Source organism: Tamandua tetradactyla, chromosome 23 (genome assembly GCF_023851605.1).
Source record: "Tamandua tetradactyla isolate mTamTet1 chromosome 23, mTamTet1.pri, whole genome shotgun sequence".
NCBI lineage: Eukaryota > Metazoa > Chordata > Mammalia > Pilosa > Myrmecophagidae > Tamandua > Tamandua tetradactyla.
In genome coordinates, this window is record NC_135349.1 from 18,289,089 (window position 1) to 18,308,201 (window position 19,113).

Sequence of the window (19,113 nt, forward strand, 5' to 3'; positions counted from 1 at the left end):
AAGAATAATTTGGCCTATCCTTTCCAGTGGGATTCTTTCTCCATCTTCTAATGGTTTCTTCTTGGGCATATACAGAACACTACTCAGCTAAACACTCAGAGGGAGCCTGTTCTAGTTTGCTAGGTGCTGGAATGCAACACACCAGAGACGGACTGGCTTTCAATAAAATGGGGTTTATTTAGTTAACATATAGTTCTTCTGAGGAAAGGCAGCTAACTTTCAACTGAGGTTCTTTCTTACGTGGGAAGGCACAGGGCGATCTCTGCTGGCCTTCTCTCCAGGCCTCTGCGTTTCAACAACTTTCCCTGGGGTGATTTCTTTCTGCATCTCCAAAGGCCTGGGCTGAGCTGCGAATGCTGAAATGAGGTATGCTGAGCTGCTTGGGCTGTGCTATGTTGGACTCTTTCTTCTAAGCACCAGCCAATTAAATCAAACATCATTCATTATAGCAGGCACACCTCCTAGCCAATTGCAGATGTAATCAGCAACAGATGAGGTTCACATGCCATTGGCTCATGTCCACAGCAACAGAACTAGGTACCTTCACCTGGCCAAGTTGATAACTGAATCTAACCACCACAGAGCCTTTCACATACATATAGATTCTCTTTGTATAGTCCTCCTCTCTCATACTCTGCCCCACAAATTATAGCTGCCCTGGCCTCTCCAAACTCCTATCTCTGCCTTCTTAACTCAGTGAGACCACAAAGCTGTTTTGTGGCCTGGAAACTACCTCCAGACAGTAAGTTCCTATACCCCTGTTCTGTGGCCTAAAACAGTAAGTTCAGTAGACAGTAAGTTCAGGCAACCATAAACCTCAGAACATGTTTCCCTTTCAGAGATCACAGTCCCATGCTGCCTGACATCCAATGTCTATAAACTGTTATATCATATATTGTTTAGTTTTCTAGTTGTTTAAGGCAGCAAGGTAAAGTCCAGTCCTTGTTATTCATTATTTCCTGGACAAGCTTCCAAAGTCCTGTCCTTGCCACATTTTCTTCTCCATCTGCGTATTTCACCTATATAATCCCAATAAGTTCCATGATTTCATACATGACCTCTTTTGCTCCTGACTCTTTTTTTCTTTTTAACATTTTTTTATTGTGAAATACATACATATATAAAGGCTTAAATTGCAAAGTACGTTTTTACAACTAATTTTAGAACAAATCTGAAAGTATGGTATGGGCTACTATTCCACTATTCCAGGTGATTCCTTCTGGTTGCTCTAAGACACTGGAGACTTAAAAAGAAATATCAATATAATGATTCAGTAGTCATATTCATTTGTTAAAAAGTATCTTCTCTGATAACTCCTCCTCCTCCTTTGATCATTCTTCCACTCTTGAGGGAGGTATGGCAATGGCCATTCTAACGTCTTCGTTTAAAAAAAAATGTGTCAACATTATGGGATACGGTGATACAACTAGCTGATGATCTTGAAGAGACTGTAACTCTGGGTTTCAGGGCTTATATGGCCTAGGAACCATCTGGAGGTTATAGGTTTCTGAAAAACAAACTTAGTGAGTGAAACTTTTGCAGAGTCTCAGAGCCCTGGGTATTCTTTGTTAGAATACTGTTGGCATACCACGGCAATCAGCAATACCTAGCTGAAGCTTGAATAAGAGTAACCTCCAGAATAGCCTCTCGACTATCTGAAATCTCTTAAGCCAATGACACCTTATTTTGTTACATTTCCTTTTCCCCTTTTGGTCAGGTAGGAATTGTGTTCCCATGGTGCCAGGGCGAGGCTCATCCCTGGGAGTCATGTCCCATGTTGCCAGGGAGACTTACATCCCTGGATGTCACATCAGGCATGGGGGAGGGTCATAATTATTTTTGCAAAGTTGGGCTGAGAGAGAGAGAGAAAAAGGCCATATCTGAGCAACAAAAGAGGTTCTCTGAAAATAACTCTTAGGCATTATTATAGGTAGGGTTAGCTGCTGACTCTTAACAGACACACCATACGTGACTGGCCTTGAACTTCTTGATTTATGAAGAGAGCACAGAGAGAACAAGCAGAAATCAAAATACATTCTTTAAATGTGAGTTTAAATATGTACCTTTATATGTATATAACTAGAAGAAAACCCAGAAGTTAATTCACTAAAACGTTAAGAATGATGTATGTCTAGTTTGCTAGCTGCCAGAATGCAATATACCAGAAAAAGAATGGCTTTACAAAATGGGAATTTAATAAGCTGGTAGTTTATAGTTCTAAGGAAATAAACTGTTTTAATTAAAACAAGTCTATAGAAATATCCAATCTAAGTCATCCAGGGAAAGATACCTTAGTTCAAGAAGGCCGATGAAGTTCAGGGTTTCTCTCTGAAGTGAGAAGGCACATGGCAAACACAGTCAGGGTCTCTCTCTCATTTGGAAAAGCATGTGGCAAACACGGCATCATCTGCTAGCTTTCTCTCCCAGCTTCCTGTTTCATGAAGTTCCCAGGGAGGCATTTTCCTTCTTCATCTCCAAAGGTTGCAGGCTGGTGGACCCTCTGCTTCTCCTGGCTATGTCATTCTGCAGTGTTCTGTTGTACTTTTCTGCTCTCTCTAAATCTCATGGCTTTTTCTCTTGTAGTTCTCTTTTATTGGATTCCAGTAAACTAATCAAGACCCATCCTAATTAATCCAGCTTAGTGACCGCTCTTGATTGAATCACATCTCCGGGGAGATGATCTAATTACAGATTCAGATATACAGTACTGATAGGGATTAGAAGAAACGGCTGGATTTATAAAATGGGATTAGAATTAAAACATGGCTTTTCTAGGATACATACATCCTTTCTAACAGGCACAAATGATCATTTCTGCTGTATGAATATTTTTTATTCGTACTTTTCCATATTTTCTTCTCACATACAAATACTAAATTTATCATGATAAAAGTTGGTTTTTAAGTCCCCATTTCTAGTTCATAGTTTCAGCTGTTTCAAAGGCCAGTAACTCAAACTAAGATTCTCAAAACCAGTCACATATCTTCCACCTTCAACCTCTGTTCTAGTTAATAGCACACAGTCCTCCTACAACTTTAGTCATTTCAACTTGTTCCTCAGTCCCCTTATCTAGGTAACAATCCTAATGGAAACTGCTTTTCAATTCACAGGAAAACAATATTACTAAAGAAGATTCTCGAATACTGATCTCAATCTGCCTGAAAAGCCCAAAGAATGAAAACCCCTTTCTTTTAAGATCAAAGACACAGGAGAAATCTCCAAATAGGAAGTCATGCCTCTAGTATAGAACAAGACTGTGCAAGGGGTCAAGAGTAGAATTTGAGGAGAGGGCCACAGTTAGACAATAAGCCCACAGGAAAAACTATTGAGCAGACTGAGGATCAAGAGACTGTGGATTTTATGAGCTTGCACAGCATTTTTGTTGGCACCTATAGATGAAAATTAAGAAACAAGTAGTGAAATAAGGCTTCAAATGATACAAACTGCAGTTTCACAAAACATGGATGACTTACAAAATAATGAGTGAAAACAGTCAGACATTAAAGAATACAAGTTAAATTACTCCATTTATATAGTTTAAAAAGCTGGGAACTAAGTAAGTTTAGAAGCAATCTTGGGTGGAAAAGTTTTTTATAAAATGATTATTATAAAGTCAAGACAGGTTACTGAGAGGGAGAAGAATATAGTGATTAGGAAGGAGCTTAACAGGAAGCCTCTGGAGTCTGGCAATGGTGTATTTAATGGCTTGAATGTTGAATGCTGTAGAGTAATATATCAGAAATGGAACTTTTAAATATGGAATGTAATAAGTTACAAGTTTACAGTTCCAATGCTGAGAAAATGTCAAAACTAAGGCACCAACAAGAGGTTACCTTCACTCAAGAAAAGATGTTGCCGTCTGGAACAGCTTTGTCAGTTGAAGACATGTGGCTGGCATCTACTGGTCCCTTGCTCCTGGGCTCCACTGCTTTCAGCCTGTTTCCTGTGGGGGTTCCTCACTTGGCATTTATGAGCATTCACCTAGCTACTGTGGGTTTCATCTCTTAGCTTATTAGCATCTGCCAGGACCAGAGATTTCTTCTCTTCAGGTGAATCTTTGCTTAGCACCCAGGCTATTTCTGTCTCGATCTCAAAATGTCTACACTGGGTCTATTGTTTCTCCAAAATGTTTCTTCTTTTAAAGGACTCCAGTAAACTAATCAAGACCCACCTTAAATTGGTGGAGTCACATCTCCATTTAGTCAGCAGGTCTTACCCATAATTTGTTGTGCCATATCTCTGTGGAGATAATCTAGCCCAAAATTTCTGTCCTAGAATATTGAATCAGGATTAAACAAGAAATGGCAAACTCCACAAAATTGGATCAGGATTAAAACATGGCTTTTCTGGGGTACAAAATAGATCCTAATCAGCACACAAGGGATACACTTGGTGATCATGATGCCAAAATAGATACATAACTTTTTCAGCATACATGTTGTGTCACTTTTTTATTGTAAAAGTAATAATTAGGAAGGCGGGGGACAGAGAGACAGAATCATGGACAACCCCCAGTTTTCTGACTTGCACAACTGCTGGTTTGGTAATGCCATTCACTGAGATAGGAAACACCATTTTGAAGTGAAGACTGCAAACTAACTCTTCGGCATATTAAATTTAAGTACTTGTAAGACATCTAAGTAGATAATTAGATATGCAGATCCAGTGCTCAGGAGAGGTCTGGACTAAACATTTTGGATTTATCCATAAGCAAATTCATGGATATGGACATGATTGTTCAGGGAAAGAAGACAGAGAAGAGGGCCTATGCTAACCCCTGGAATACGACATTTAATGGTCAGGTATAAGAGAATAAGCCAGAAAGAAAACTGAGAAGAGACCAAGTAGTAGGAGGAAATCCATGAACTTGTTGTGAACCATTGAACAATGGAAGAGAACATCTCATGAGTAATAAGTCATTCATTGTAGGTTGATGCTTAGTTCAAAAAGGCTATCAAATAGGTGCAATACCCAGTTAAGCCAGTTTCAATTCCACCTCTTTCTGGCTGACTTGAAATAAAAGAAAACTAATATTTCTGAAAATGGCTGAAACTTTTTATGTACTATTTTTAGGGGAGAAGAATTAAGGCCCCTCTCATTCTCCTTTCTCCTTGACTCTCGGGAATGAAAAAGACAGGTTGAAGATCACTATCTGGGTCTGTGTACTATTGGGTAGAAACACTATTTAATGGTCAGCCTGCAGGTGCAGCTTGCTTTTCTACTTCTTCCACATGACTGAAGTGGTATGAGATGCTCCCCTGTTTTCTCTTCTTCAAGGGATAATCAGGGCCAAACTCAGGCAGAAAAGAAACAGGGCAGGTGGCCAAGACCAGATGAGTAATCAACACAGACAAATGGGTTCTCTCTGGTCACAATGTCCCTGAGCAAGACAGAAATGAGCTAAATCAGATTCTGCTCACAAAATAAGGGTAAGATCTAGTCATGTTGGATAACTGGAGTAGTGAACGGGGTACCTCTCATGGTCTGTTTAAGTCTGAAACAATTTAAGCTTAACTAGATTGCAAAAAATGGATTCTTCATATGAACCAACCAGGCTCATTCGAGTCTTTTGTCTAAGTTAACAATAAAATGTAAAGTACTTTTGTTTTTCATTTGCTGAAACAAATATTTAATACAAATCTCTCCCTCAGGGACCATGGTGACTTCAAAATAATGACTGTAAACAGGAGGGGATTCTAATAGTCTTGGGAGCCCTCAGAGGAAACCATCATAAAATTATCTTAATTTTTCAATTTCTAGCACCATGTAAGTCACATACAAAAGTATAAATAAGGGGCAGGCCACGGTGGCTCAGCAGGCAGAGTTCTTGCCTGCCATGCCAGAGACCCAGGTTCATTTCCCACGCAAAAAGAAAAAGAAAAAAGTATATAAAAGATTATCTATCTTAGAAGAATGTACAATTCAACAACAATAACTAAGTAAATATGAAAACATTCCATAATGCCTGATGAATAATAATAAAGCATTACTTGAAACAATCATTTAAAAACCCATGAACCCTGGTCCCCCAAATATTTAAACGATAAACCTAAAGCTGCCAAGGCATTGCTAACAGAACAATAAACCAATACAATTCTCTGGGAGGGAAATTTGGTGCTACATATTAGGAACCAATCCTGTTGTTCATTGCTTTTTTTTTTTCAAATGAGAGAAAATAACAATTCCATTAAAAATAGAAACATCCTTAAAATGAAAACTGCAAAACAGTCATGTGAGAATTAACTCTGAGAACCAAGGCATTTACCAAATATTAAATTTAATAATGGCTAATATTTGTTGAATCACTGCTAGCACTGTGCTAACTGCTTGTACATGTGCTACTTAATACTTACAATGACCTACAAAGCACAAGTCATACTAACCTCATTTTACAATTAAGAAAACTGAAACAGAAGAGCTCAAGTACTTTGTCCAATGTCACAGAGGTAGTACTTGGCAGAACAGGGTTTTAAGACTATGAAACCATGATTCCAACACCTGCACTTCTACTCACTATGCCAGGATTTCACAAAGTATGGTACATGCACTTCTGAAAGAACAGTTACATATTTATTTAACATCCATTAGAAAAAACAACTGGCTTACCAGTATACAAGTTCACCCCTCTACTGGTTTGTCTGTTTTTAAGTCAATTAAAAAAAAAAGACCTAACTAATGATACAGATGATAAAAACATGGCCAAAACAAAAACATGCCAATGCTGAAAGCTTGGAAATCACTGATTTCACTTTAAAAGGAATTTATTTCTTCTTTGTACACTGTAATACATATGAAATTTTCCAAATTCATATTACCTAAAAGATTTTTTCAAAAAAAAAAATAACATTTCCTGGAACATTTTCAAAATAAAACAAGAGTAAAAGCAATTTAATAATTTATGATAGCAAAAAATGGAAACATTTATAATGTTCAATAACAGGGTTAGAATTGAGAGCAGTTATCAAGTTGATTAATAGTCCTCAATCATTAAATAAATGACAGTAAGAAAAAATTTTCAGCAGGAGCTTTAGGCAAGCAAGAACTGGCAGAAACATCTTTCTCCAAGACCCAGAACACAGATAATGAACTGCAGTAAAAGGGAGAGCACCAAATCAAGAAAAAGTCTATGTAAAGCAGTAGGATCTCCTGGCATCCTGGTTGGCCCCTCCCCCACCCTCAATAGCTTGGCTCAAATCTGTAGCCAGCCCACATTCCCACTGCAGGTCCCAGGTACTAGTTCCAGGGGAAGCAAAATATCTCTCATGCACATACTGGGAACATGTATGCCTGACCCAATCTGTCTACCATCCCAGAACATACCATGTGTGTAGAAGGTGCCTAATGGAACTCTCCTATAGAACACTGTGGAAAAGCAATCAAGTCCTTCTGCCTGGGGCAAGAGATGACTAGCTATAGGATAGGGGGTGCAGTGCCTGGATTTCGAGGAAACTGTTACCTGGAGAAGAGGTGAAATTCTTAACTGAGTAAAATGGGGACTTCCCAGGGCCACATGCACAGACCCAAGGCAAGACACATGCACAGAAAGGAAAGGGAGGTCTGGAGCTAGTCTCTAAGCTCATTGTATGGATAAGCCCTGAAGGAGAACATTCCACAGATCAATATGCAAAGACTAGGAAAGTGTCTTCTTTCTAAGTGAGCTCCTGGCATTTAAGAAAAAATCATAACGCTTCAGCTGGATACAAACTTCAGGAACAGATGTCTCAGAGTCTGAATCCCAGCACTAACACATTAAAATATCAAAATGTCCAGAGTTAAAAAATATTATGAAACACACAAAGAAACAAGAAATGATGACCCAGGCATAGGAAAAGTTTAAAGTATTCAGAAATCATCAATGAGAACCAGAACTAGGACATACCATACAAAGCCTTAAAATGCTCCTAAACATACTAAAAGCTATAGGAAAACATGGACAAAGAACTAAAGGAAATCAGGAAAATGACAGACAGATACAAGAGATTATCAAGAAAGAGATGAAAGTTATGAAAAGGTTCATAACGGAGCTGAAAAAACCATAGGAAAAAAAAGGAAAATTCCATAGGGAGGTTCAACACTAGATTAGAGTTGGCAGAAGAATCAGAGAACTCAATAATAATTTAAATTATTCTGTTGATAGAGAAGGAATAAAGAATGAAGAAAAGTGAGCAGAGTCTGAGGAACCTATGGGACACCATCAAGCATACAAATAGAAGCATTGTGAGAGTCCCAGAAGGAGAAGAAAGAGAGTAAGGGGCAGAGAGAATATTCAAAAATATAATAAACACAAATAGAGCCACAACACAACATGTTATAATCAAACAGCCAAAGGACAAGATAAAAAAAGAATTTTGGGGCGGGCCGCGGTGGCTCAGCGGGCAAAGTGCTTGCCTGCTATGCCGGAGGACCTCGGTTCGATTCCCGGCCCCAGCCCATGTAACAAAAACGGAGAAACAGAATACAAGAAAATGTTTCCCTTTCTTCCTTCCTTCCTTCCTTCTATCCTTCCTTCCTTCTCTCTGTCTTTCCTTTAAAAAAAAAAAAAAAGAATTTTGAAAGTCACAAAAGAGAAGCAATGTGTTATGTACAAGGGCGTCTCCATAAGATTAACTGCAGATTTCCCATAGGGAACAATGAAAGGCAAGAAGTCAGTGGGATGACATATTTAAAGTGCCAAAAGCAAAAAATTACCAGTCAAGAATTTTATACAGCAAAATTGTCTTTAATAGACGAGGGAGACTAAAAAGCACATGAAAAAGTGCTGAACATCACTAGCTATTAGAGAAATGCAAATAAAAACCATAAGGAGATATCATTTCACATCTACTAGAATAGCCACTATTATTGACTTGTAGTTTTTTTGGCTAGAAGTCCAAAATCAAGGTTAAGGCGATGCTTTCTTCCTGAAGACTGTGGCATTCTGGGGCTGGCTTTTGGTGATCCTTGGTCCTTGGCTTTTCTGTCATATGGCAATGCACATGGTGGCCTCTCCTGGCGTCTATCTCCATCTGACTTTCACTCTGCTTCTAAAGGTCTCCAGCAATCCAGATTAAAGCCCAACCTGATTCAGTAGAGCCACACCTCAACTGAAGTAACATCTTGACGAGATAATATTTACCATATTCTATGCCTGCCAGACCAATATGAAGAACATGTCCAAACTGGGATACAAAATTCAATCCAGCATAATGGCCAATAAGCAAATTAAAAGATGCTTGACATCATTAACTATTAGGGAAATGCAAATCAAACTCACATAGTATCACTTCACACCCACTGGAATGGCTATTACTTCAAAAATGGAAAATAAATGTTGGTGAGGATGTAGAGAAACATGCGTCATTGGTAGGAATGTAAAATGGTACATGTGCTGTGAAAAATGTTTTGTTGTTCTTCAAAAAGTTAAATACAGAATTAACATACAACCTAGCAATCCCATTTTTAGGTATATGCCCAAAAGAATCAAAAGCAGGGGCTTGAACAGACATTTGCATACCAATATATCTTCTACTATTTTACTTATCAATGTTCACAGCAGTGTTAGTCAAAAGAGCCAAAAGGCAGAAGCAACCCAAGTGTCTACAACAGATGAATGGAAAAACAAAATGTGGTACATACAATGAAGCATTATTCAGCCTTCAAAAAGAATTAAGTTTTAATATGCAACAACATGGATGTCCTTGAAGGCGTCATATTGAGTGAAATAAGCCAGTCACAGAGGACAGACACCATATGACTTTCCCTATATAAAATAACCAGAATATGTAAATTCATAAAGACAGAAAGTAAATAAAGCTTGTTTGTTTAAGATGATGAATAAGCATTGGTAATGAATCATGGTAATGGCACTTAAGTTTGTGAATGTAATTAATGTCACTAAGTTATATGCTTGAAAGTGGTTAAAATGAGACATTTTATATTTTATATTTATTACGAGAAAAAGTTAAAACTCTTATATGAATAAAATCACTATAAACAATATTAAAAGACAAGCAGCAAACATATATGACATATATGTAACAAAGGACTAAGTACTGTGATATCTAAAGAATTCCAATGAAAAAAAAAGACAAATAACCCAAAAGGGAATAAATGGGCGAAGGTCTGAACAAGCAATATCCAGAAGAAATACAAATGACCATTAAACATTTATCTGTACAAAAATTAGGTTACAGACTCCAACATTAGATAAAATATTTGATATGATAAGGAGTTAAACTTTTTTCTAAACTAATACACATTTAGCTGATATCAGAATAGGAAATGCTTTCTAAGTTTAAAACCCATAGAAAACAATTAAACCCGCCCCCAAAATTTGATTTTTCATATACTTTTTAAAACCTTTATGCTACAAATAAAAGGAAATCAAAATGGTAAAAAATATGAAATATAATATTTATATCCTTTAAATACTGTGTGTAGATTAAAAGATTCCAGGTAAGACTCAAGAAACGCAAGCAATTAATACAAACATGAAAAGAATCAAACCTTGATGATGTTTGAAAAAAACACAAAACAATGAGACACTTTTCACATATAAAACAGGAAAAAACATAAAAAACGAGACTGCCCAATATTGGCAAGGATACAGGACACCTGACATCCTCATATATTACTGGGGGAATTTTTAACAACATAGAAAAATGGTTGTGACATGGTAAGTGAGGAAAAAGTATATAAAATACCTACAATATGAACTTAACCATGTTTGAAAATAACAGCTAACTTTTATGTGCACTTACTTTTGTGCCAGGCACTGTACTAAGACTTTTTACATGAATTGGTGCACTACTTCATAATCCTATTTAGTGAACACTATTATGATTCTCATTTTATGGAGGAAGAAACAGACAACAGAGATGAAATGATGGGATCAAATCAAGTAACCTGGTTCTAGAGAGTGTGATTTTCAACTATTAACAAAGGTAGAGGAGGAAACAAATTCACTCCTAAAAGACAGCAGAGTTGAGTACAGTAGTATACTATCCACTTTAATTCCTTATTTTGTTATTTATCGTTCACTATTTTACTTCTCAAATCTAGTATTTTTAAATGGTCACCAATCACATGCTGCAACAGTATCTTTGAAATTCTCCCAAAGTTAATAGATACTAGTAACAAAAGAAAGTTTATATTTATAATTCAATGGCTTTCAAAATTTTTCTAGAAAAGGAACTCATTTTCTAAACAAAGTTTTATGTGGCTCTTCAATATGACAAACATATTAAAGCAGTATTTTAATCTATCAGTGTATTTTTAAGATCTCAAATTTATAACATTTATAATGAAAAAAAATGAAGTTTTTCTGATGAACACAAACTTTAAATTAAAAAGATTTAAATTTATAATTATAAATTATAAAGATTAGGGCAATCTTTTATCTAATTTGTTTCATTTTGATTGCACAATTTCAAGAAAAACCTGATTGACAAGGATTAGCAGTTACAAATACCAAGGTTTCTTTTTTTAAGAGTACACTAATGCTATCTAAGGATTTAATTTAATTACGCTTATCCAGAAGTCTTGTAGAATATTTCAAAGTCAAATCTCTAATAATATTAAGGGATGCTAATATTTGGTCATCACAAATATTTTAGTAAAAAAACTTAAAATATATATAAATCATGACATCACATTATTATGCATAAAGCAGTCACATTATACTGCAAACACAATAAGCGTTCTATATAGGCATATCTCATTTTATTGCACTTCGCAGTGATTACGTTTTTTACAAATCAAAGGTTTGCAGCAACCCTGAATTGAGCAAATCTATCCAAGTCTATTGGTGCCATTTTTCCAACATGTGTTTACTTTGTGTCTTTGTCACATTTTAATTAAGCTATGTACATTGATTTTTAGATATAATGCTATTATGCACTTAAGAGATTATAGTATAGTGTAAATATAACTTTTATGTGCACCAAAAAACAAAAACTTCAGGTGACTCACTTTATTGCAATCTTTGCTTTACTGTGCTGGTCTGGAACTAAACCTGCAGTACCTCTGAAGAATGAAATTCGCTAATATAATTTTACATCAGATAACAAGGACCAGCCTGAATTTTTAAAATATCAGTGTAAAGCTCCAGTCTTTCTAATTATTATTAAAAATTCAAGTATATATACAAAGAAAGTAAGAAATCCTATTTCAAGAATTATCTCTGGGTTTCACTATTATGGATAATTTAAATTTTATTCCTTTTGCTTATTCTCCCCAAAATATTCTCAATGCATTGCCTCCCCACCTCCTTTTTTTTTTAACTTTTTATTTTTAAATAATTATAAATCACAGCAAGTTGCAAAATATGCACAGGAAGGAACCAAGTACCCTTCACCCAGCCTCCCCTAAAGGTAACATCTTACATAACCCTACAACAATTATCACAACCAGGAAACTGACCTTGGTACAATTCAGAGTTTATTCAGATTTCACCACTCTTATATGTGCTCATTTGTGTATTTGTGCAATTTCATCACATTTGCAGCTTTGTGTAACCACAATCAAGATACAGAATTGCTCCATTGCTACACCACAAGGCTCCCTCATGTATCACCACCATCATATCTGTACCCCAACCGCTGGCAACCACTGATCTGTTCTCCATCTCTATAATTTTCTTATTTCAAGAACGTTATATAAATGCAATTCCATAGTATGTAACCTTTGAAATTGGCTTTTTTTTACTCAGCATAATTCTGGTCTCTAACGTGTTAAAATTTAGCATGCTATGCATTTGAGTATATACAACTGTCCACTGTGTTTTGGAGATTAAAATGTTAGACTGTGAGTCAAATGCTTATGAAATCCCTGTTGCACTGTCACAGAACTAGGATTATGAGAATAAACTTTGAAAAGTATTTATCTAGTACAAGTCCCTCACTTTAAAAGAAGAGAAACCCCAGGCGGCTCATGCTATGTCTTATCTGTTTAAAAGAATACCTCTATTAGAAGAATCCCTGGTTTTACATTTTTCTAGTCAAGCTCCAGATTTCAGTCCTTTCCCAACGCAGATGGGTTTATGCTCCATTCAACTATGACCACCTGCTATTTTCCTCAAACAGTCCCAGTCTTCTCCCCTTCCATCCTTTCCCATGCTGTCCCCTAGAGTTTTTCCTCTCTCTTATAGTCCTAGTTCTGTGTCATGATTCAGATAGTACCACACCTCAAGCCCAATTCTCCTGTCTCTGTTTAGCAGGCCCCACTCTAGTACAAACCGACTCTTTTCCTTCCCCTACTTCCAGGCGACCAGATCTACCTTATCTTTCTTCTCATGGCTATTCTGATAGCACATCCAAATACATATCTGTTCAGAAACCTGATGTGACAAATGCCATGTCTCCAAAGGTTTAGGCAAACTTTCCAATAACATTTCTTCTTAATTAACATGACTTCATAGTAAAGTCCTTGCTTTTCCAAAAAGATTGATCTCTATAGGTAAAAGCTATTAATACAAACTCTAGTTGTTTTTGGCATACAAGATGTAAAAAAAATGGCAACACTGCTTGCATACTTGTAAACATTTTTTTTTGCTTACAAAGGTATCACTGTAGTAATATTAAACAAGGAATGTCTAGTGGTAAAGAGCTTGGACCCTTGAGCCTCAGTTAGAATCCTGCCTCTGCCACTGTATTATCTGAATCAAACTTCATGTACATTATTTGTGCCCCAGTTTTCTCATCTGTAAAATGGTAATAATAGTACTTATCCTCACAGGATATAATTCTCGTAACAATGAAAATTAATACATGTAAAGCATTTAGAATACTGCTTAACTCAAAATTCGTGTTATGTAAGTATTAATATTTATTTCTCACGCGTGGCAGTCCAGTTTCATCTCTTTGGGATATTTCTCTATTCCTCTTGTACTCTGAGTTCATACTCTTGAAATTTCCACACCAAGAAACAATGTTAACATTGGTAACATAAGAATTTATATCTATTTAGCTATACCTGTACCTATACATATCAATATACAGCTATAAACATAACATTTTTTTTAATATAGGAGAGGTACAAATCCAACATTTTGCAAAACATTGCAACTTTCTGTAGACCTATAGGTTTTCAAATATTATTTTTCAGTTTTAAGAACTGGGAAGCTCAGGGCAGTGCAACCGTGGCTCAGTGGCACAGAATTCTTGCCTGCCATACCGGAGACCCAGGTTCGATTCCCAGGGCCTACCCATGCCAAAAAAAAAAAAGAACTGGGAAACCCAGATTTATTAGTCTTTCAAGAAGATCATTGGTACTATCTTTTACATAAACATCCTCCTTGGAGGAGTTCTACTGTAACTTCAAGGAAATACTTATAAGAATATTCTGCACAGAATTCTGTTTCTCTTGCCACACTTCTGAAATTGTTTTCAAAGAGCTTTTTAAATCTTTATACTATGCCATGAAATGAGTATACTAAAACAATTCACATTTAAAATGCATGAACACCATGCATCAAACAAGAACCTTAGGCTACTTAAGTAGTTTATTATTCTTTGCAAGCATTTCAAAAAATGTAACACCTACTATCAATAATAACTCTAATTGAATTATTATAATAATTCCAACTTTATTCCCTAATATCCACCTAGCAAGTTTTAATATTCTCATTTAATATCAAAAGAAACAGAGGCTCCACGAAGAGAAGTGACTAGTCTAAGTACACAAGCCTAACAAGTGGCAGAGCTGGCACCCCATCAAGATCCTTTGGATCTGAGCTCAGTGCCCCACAAGGGGGATACTAAACATTGGCTAGCTCGCTGGTTCAAATGCGCAGTAGTGTTTTCACTTATCTATAGAAAAATAAGGACAAGAAGGTAAACTTTAAGTTAAATGACTCAATTTAAAGGTCTTTTATTCTTACATTCTGTTCTTTCAGGATGTTTGATGTAAAATATTCTTTTCTGAAATGAAATGAAGGTGACAGTAAACAGGGATATGGATTCTTATTGACTGGACTTGGTAAAATTTAAAAATTGGTAACTTTATTGTAGTCTTTCAATTCTTTTTTAAATATTACTTTTGAAATCCATAAGTCTAAGAACTACTCCCTTACTCAATGTCTCCCCAAATACTAGAGAACTACACACCCACACCTCAAGAATCTCATTTATCTCTACCTCATTCTCTTTGGATTAAGTCATGTAAGAATTGAGAAATGAGAATTAAGTGAGTTTAAGCAATCCAAAGTCATGAGTTAACACTGGTTCCTGGGAGAGGACTATTTCTCAGTATTCTTTTCATCAACTAACTTTCTTCATTCTTTATCTTCAGTTCTACTAATACGAACATAGACTCACATTTTATTTTCCTAAAACAATCACATCTTTGAATTCTACTGCTACATGGCAATCAATATTCAAATCAAACAAAAAGAACTATTTGAGGTCTCCAATAACCTATCTTTACTAAAACCTTTCCACCTTGACAAAATGAAAACTTTTCATGTTTATTCTACCACTTCGAAAAAAAGCAGTCTTAGATCGTTGCTTTAATTGCCAAATTTCCATATCTCTATTAGGAAAAATATATATGATTTTTCAAGTAGTTCATAAATAGGCTATTTAAACTGAATAAATTTCTTGAAAATTATTTTATTTTATCCATCGCAAATAAGTTTTTAAAGTTCTTGTATTGCATGTCTTATTTCTTCTTCCTTACTGTCCTTTAGCAATCATGAAATAGAAAATATTTTATGTACATAGATACAAAATTAAACATTTGTTTCAGTCACAACATATTAAATTCACTTTTAAAACTATAAAGAAATCCAGATATGTTTAGTCTATATATACACTTATATCCACATCTAATATAGTACTTGATGTTATTTAATATTATTTTATGGTATTGTATTTAAAAAAACAGCTCTTGCAGGACACAACTATAATTAATATTTATAGTCTATCCTTAGCACATGGTTCAAAAACATTCCTTTTTAAAGAAAAGTAAATTTTAATAACAAGAAACATGCAGTTTGGATAACATAAAGCAAAGTACGCTTTCCATACCCAAATGTTAAAAGGTCCAACTAAATTTATGTTGAACTATGAATTGGTGGTAATTCTCCTTAAAACCCATATTAACCCAATATCAAAGGTTATTTTTCTTTGTTTTTTAAATACTTGAACTTCTGCAGTCTTTTCATTATGTACTTATTCATTCAACTAACTTTGGATGCAAAGCACTTTTAAGCTTAAAAAGTTCTTTTCAATAATGAAAATAACTGAAAAAATGTTTGCAGAAAATACAATCAGATCCTCAAAGAGTAAGTGGGAGTCTATTAACTTGGTTCAAAATACCCATCAGCAGATGTGAGCTTTTTCTAAGATATATTTTTCACTGTGAATTGATATCCACATTTTAATGTATTTTTCAAAAATATTTAATGCAGCCATAGTAATAACTATTTTCCAATTAAAATTGGCAGGATTTTAGTTAAGAGCAAATGAGACAATCCACGGAAAAGGCTGCCTAAGTGGAAAAGGACAGGGGGCCTGAAGTTTGTGAATCACAGAAACAAGACAAACTTCAACGCTAACTTGTTCATGTACCAATATGTGGGTCAAAATAAACTAGTGAGCTGTAGTTTCTGCCTACCTAGTGATTTAAAGATCACAGGAGGGGAAGAAACTGCTCAAATGTGACTACTCCTGTTAACAAATTCCAAAATACTGTAGGTAGTATGTTTCTATTAAAAATGTTTCTATTAAAATGGTAATCTATCAATTTTGAAATCACCCTTGCTATTTTTTTTTAATGAAACCTTCCCCCACCCCAAATAAAACAGAACAGCCACTTTTAAAATCTAAACTTCCCATTTTCCCAAAGTAACTAGCATGCTTAGGAAAACGTAATGCAGAAAAAAACCAACGTAATCGATCAATCACAACATTAAAAAATCATCAGGAAAATAAACCAATCCCTCCAGCTTGGCCATGCATGTATCTTTAATAGGTCTTTTGTGGGTATCCCATTATACTAATCCACAAGGTTTAAAACTCATCCTAACACCTAAAACACTATCACTACACAAGACATACGCCTCTTTCACCGAAATAAGCGTTAAACTAGACACAAACTCCGGCCTCCAGGACACACTGCAATACTCGAGGGGGAACCCAAGGAATCAGATATGCTAAGTGCCGCTATCTTCTTCCAGAGCAGGGTCAAATTCGGGTTTGCCCGCAAATATCACGGTCTCAAGAAGTCTGCAAATTTTCTTTAGCGCTCACAGAGTACAAGGAGGCCCGACTACGGAAACACCTGTCCTAGCTCCAGGAAGACGGTGGGAAATGCCACCCACCCGAGCCCACGCCGGCCGCACAGCCTCCAGCTGCAGCGGTCCGGGGACGAGGAGTGGATAGTCACGGTTCCCACAGGCAGGGTCCCGCACCCTCGACCCGCCACCCACGGCGAGAAGAAACCTGTCAAGCCGGCCCGGACCCACCCTCCGCTTGCCCCTCTCGAGAGCTCCAGCGCAGCCCGGCCCCAGTCTACCCAACTGCTCCCGGGTCCGCTCCGGCCTCCCGGCTGCACTCTGCCACCTCATCCCTCCTCACCGGCCTCGCGGCTCCGCCACCTCCGCCCTGGCGGCCTGGGTTCGGCGCCCCCTGGGCCGAGCCCCCGACCACCGCCCCGGGCCCCGGCCCGCGGCGCCGTCCGTCCCTCCGAGGCCCGGTCCCCGCCGGCCCCCAGGCCCGAGCGCCCCACCGCGCGCTCCCCACCCCCAGTCTCCGCCCTCGCCGCTCTCGGCCGCTCCCGGCCCGCTCCCCGCAACCGGGCTACCTGGAGGCAAGGGCGGCGGAGCACTTCATCCAGGGCCCCAGATCGCAGAGGGCCCGGTGCTCGGGGTCCCGCTCCTTCTCCCGCTCCACGTGGTAGGCGTAGATGGAGAGCAGGATCCCGGCGGCGCACACTGCATACCGGGCCACCCGCTCCCACCGTGGCACCGACACTCTCAGCAGGACGGGCGCCGCCATCTTCCCCCCTCCGCCGCCGCCGCCGCCTTCGCCGCCGCCGCCTCCCTCCTCCTCCACCTCAGCCGCCGCCGCCCGTCGGGGCCCGACCCAGCCGCCGCCGCTACCGCCGCCGCCTCCGCCGCCGCCGCCACCGCCGCCGCCGCCGCCGCGCCCCATTGGCTCGGTCGTCTCCTCCGGGCCCCGCCCCCACAGGCGCGCGGCCCAACGGCCCGGACCGGAGTGAACCCCGCCGGGCGGGGACGGCGCGCGCGGGCGCGGAGGGAGGGGGCGGAGCGCGCAACCGCCGGGAGGCTGGACTGGCATTGGGGGCGGGGCGGCGCGCGGGGTGGGCGGGGCCGAGGGCGGGGCGGGGCCGGGTGGGGCGGCATGGGAGGGCCTTGGAAGATGGGGCGCAAGGAATAAATTTCAAAGATACCATGAGGCCTTACTGGGCAAGTCCTTCCCCCACCCCAAGGAGGCGTAATCAATTGCGGTCTTTTTTTTTTTTCTTCTTTTGTCATTATCACTTGATATTTTCTGACCCAATCCAAATTAACCCTGGCCAATGCCCGGAGCTCCAGAGCCACGTTTCCATCAGTGGATTTTTAGCACCAATAATTACCACCACTACCTTCAGGCATTGCATGTTCAACTTGTGCAAAACTAATTTGTTAATGATTTATGGATGCTGACTTTGAGTTGTCTTCATATAATTTATGAAATATAGAAAAATATAAAAACAAACTAAAAAATCAGAATGAGGGTGAGACAAGTCAAAATAAACACAGATAGGCGGGCCATAAAGTCTTGCACAATTATTTCAATTGAGCCATAAATTTGGCTCTGAACTTGCTGGTGACCAAAACTAAAAGGAAAACACATGTGTGTGATTCACATTGTCCCTAAGAAGAAAGAAACATAGGGTTCTTGGAGATTGCCAGCTTTTCCCTGGTTGTAACTCTCAAAGAAATTTTCATGGGCTTGATGTAATGATTTTGAGTCATAAGCAATGTCATGTATTAGTTATTTGCTGTTACATAACAAATTATCCCAAACTCAGCAGCTTAAACAGTAGCTTATACATTTATTTTCTCAGTTTCTGTAGGTCAGGACTTTGAGTACAGTTTAGCTGTGTCCTTGGGGTCTCTCACTAAACTGC

The 19,113-nt window shown here is 38.3% G+C and overlaps 1 protein-coding gene across 1 annotated transcript in view; it reads right to left on the reverse strand.

The window, feature by feature from the left end:
* The window catches only part of VKORC1L1 (vitamin K epoxide reductase complex subunit 1L1), a 104,246-nt gene extending 86,225 nt beyond the window's left edge, over positions 1-18,021 (reverse strand). The window contains exon 1 of the mRNA XM_077141049.1: positions 17,782-18,021. Coding sequence (XP_076997164.1) covers positions 17,782-17,975 — 194 coding nt within the window. The 5' untranslated portion in view covers positions 17,976-18,021. The remainder of the gene's footprint in view (positions 1-17,781) is intronic.
* Positions 18,022-19,113: the final 1,092 nt, after the last annotated feature.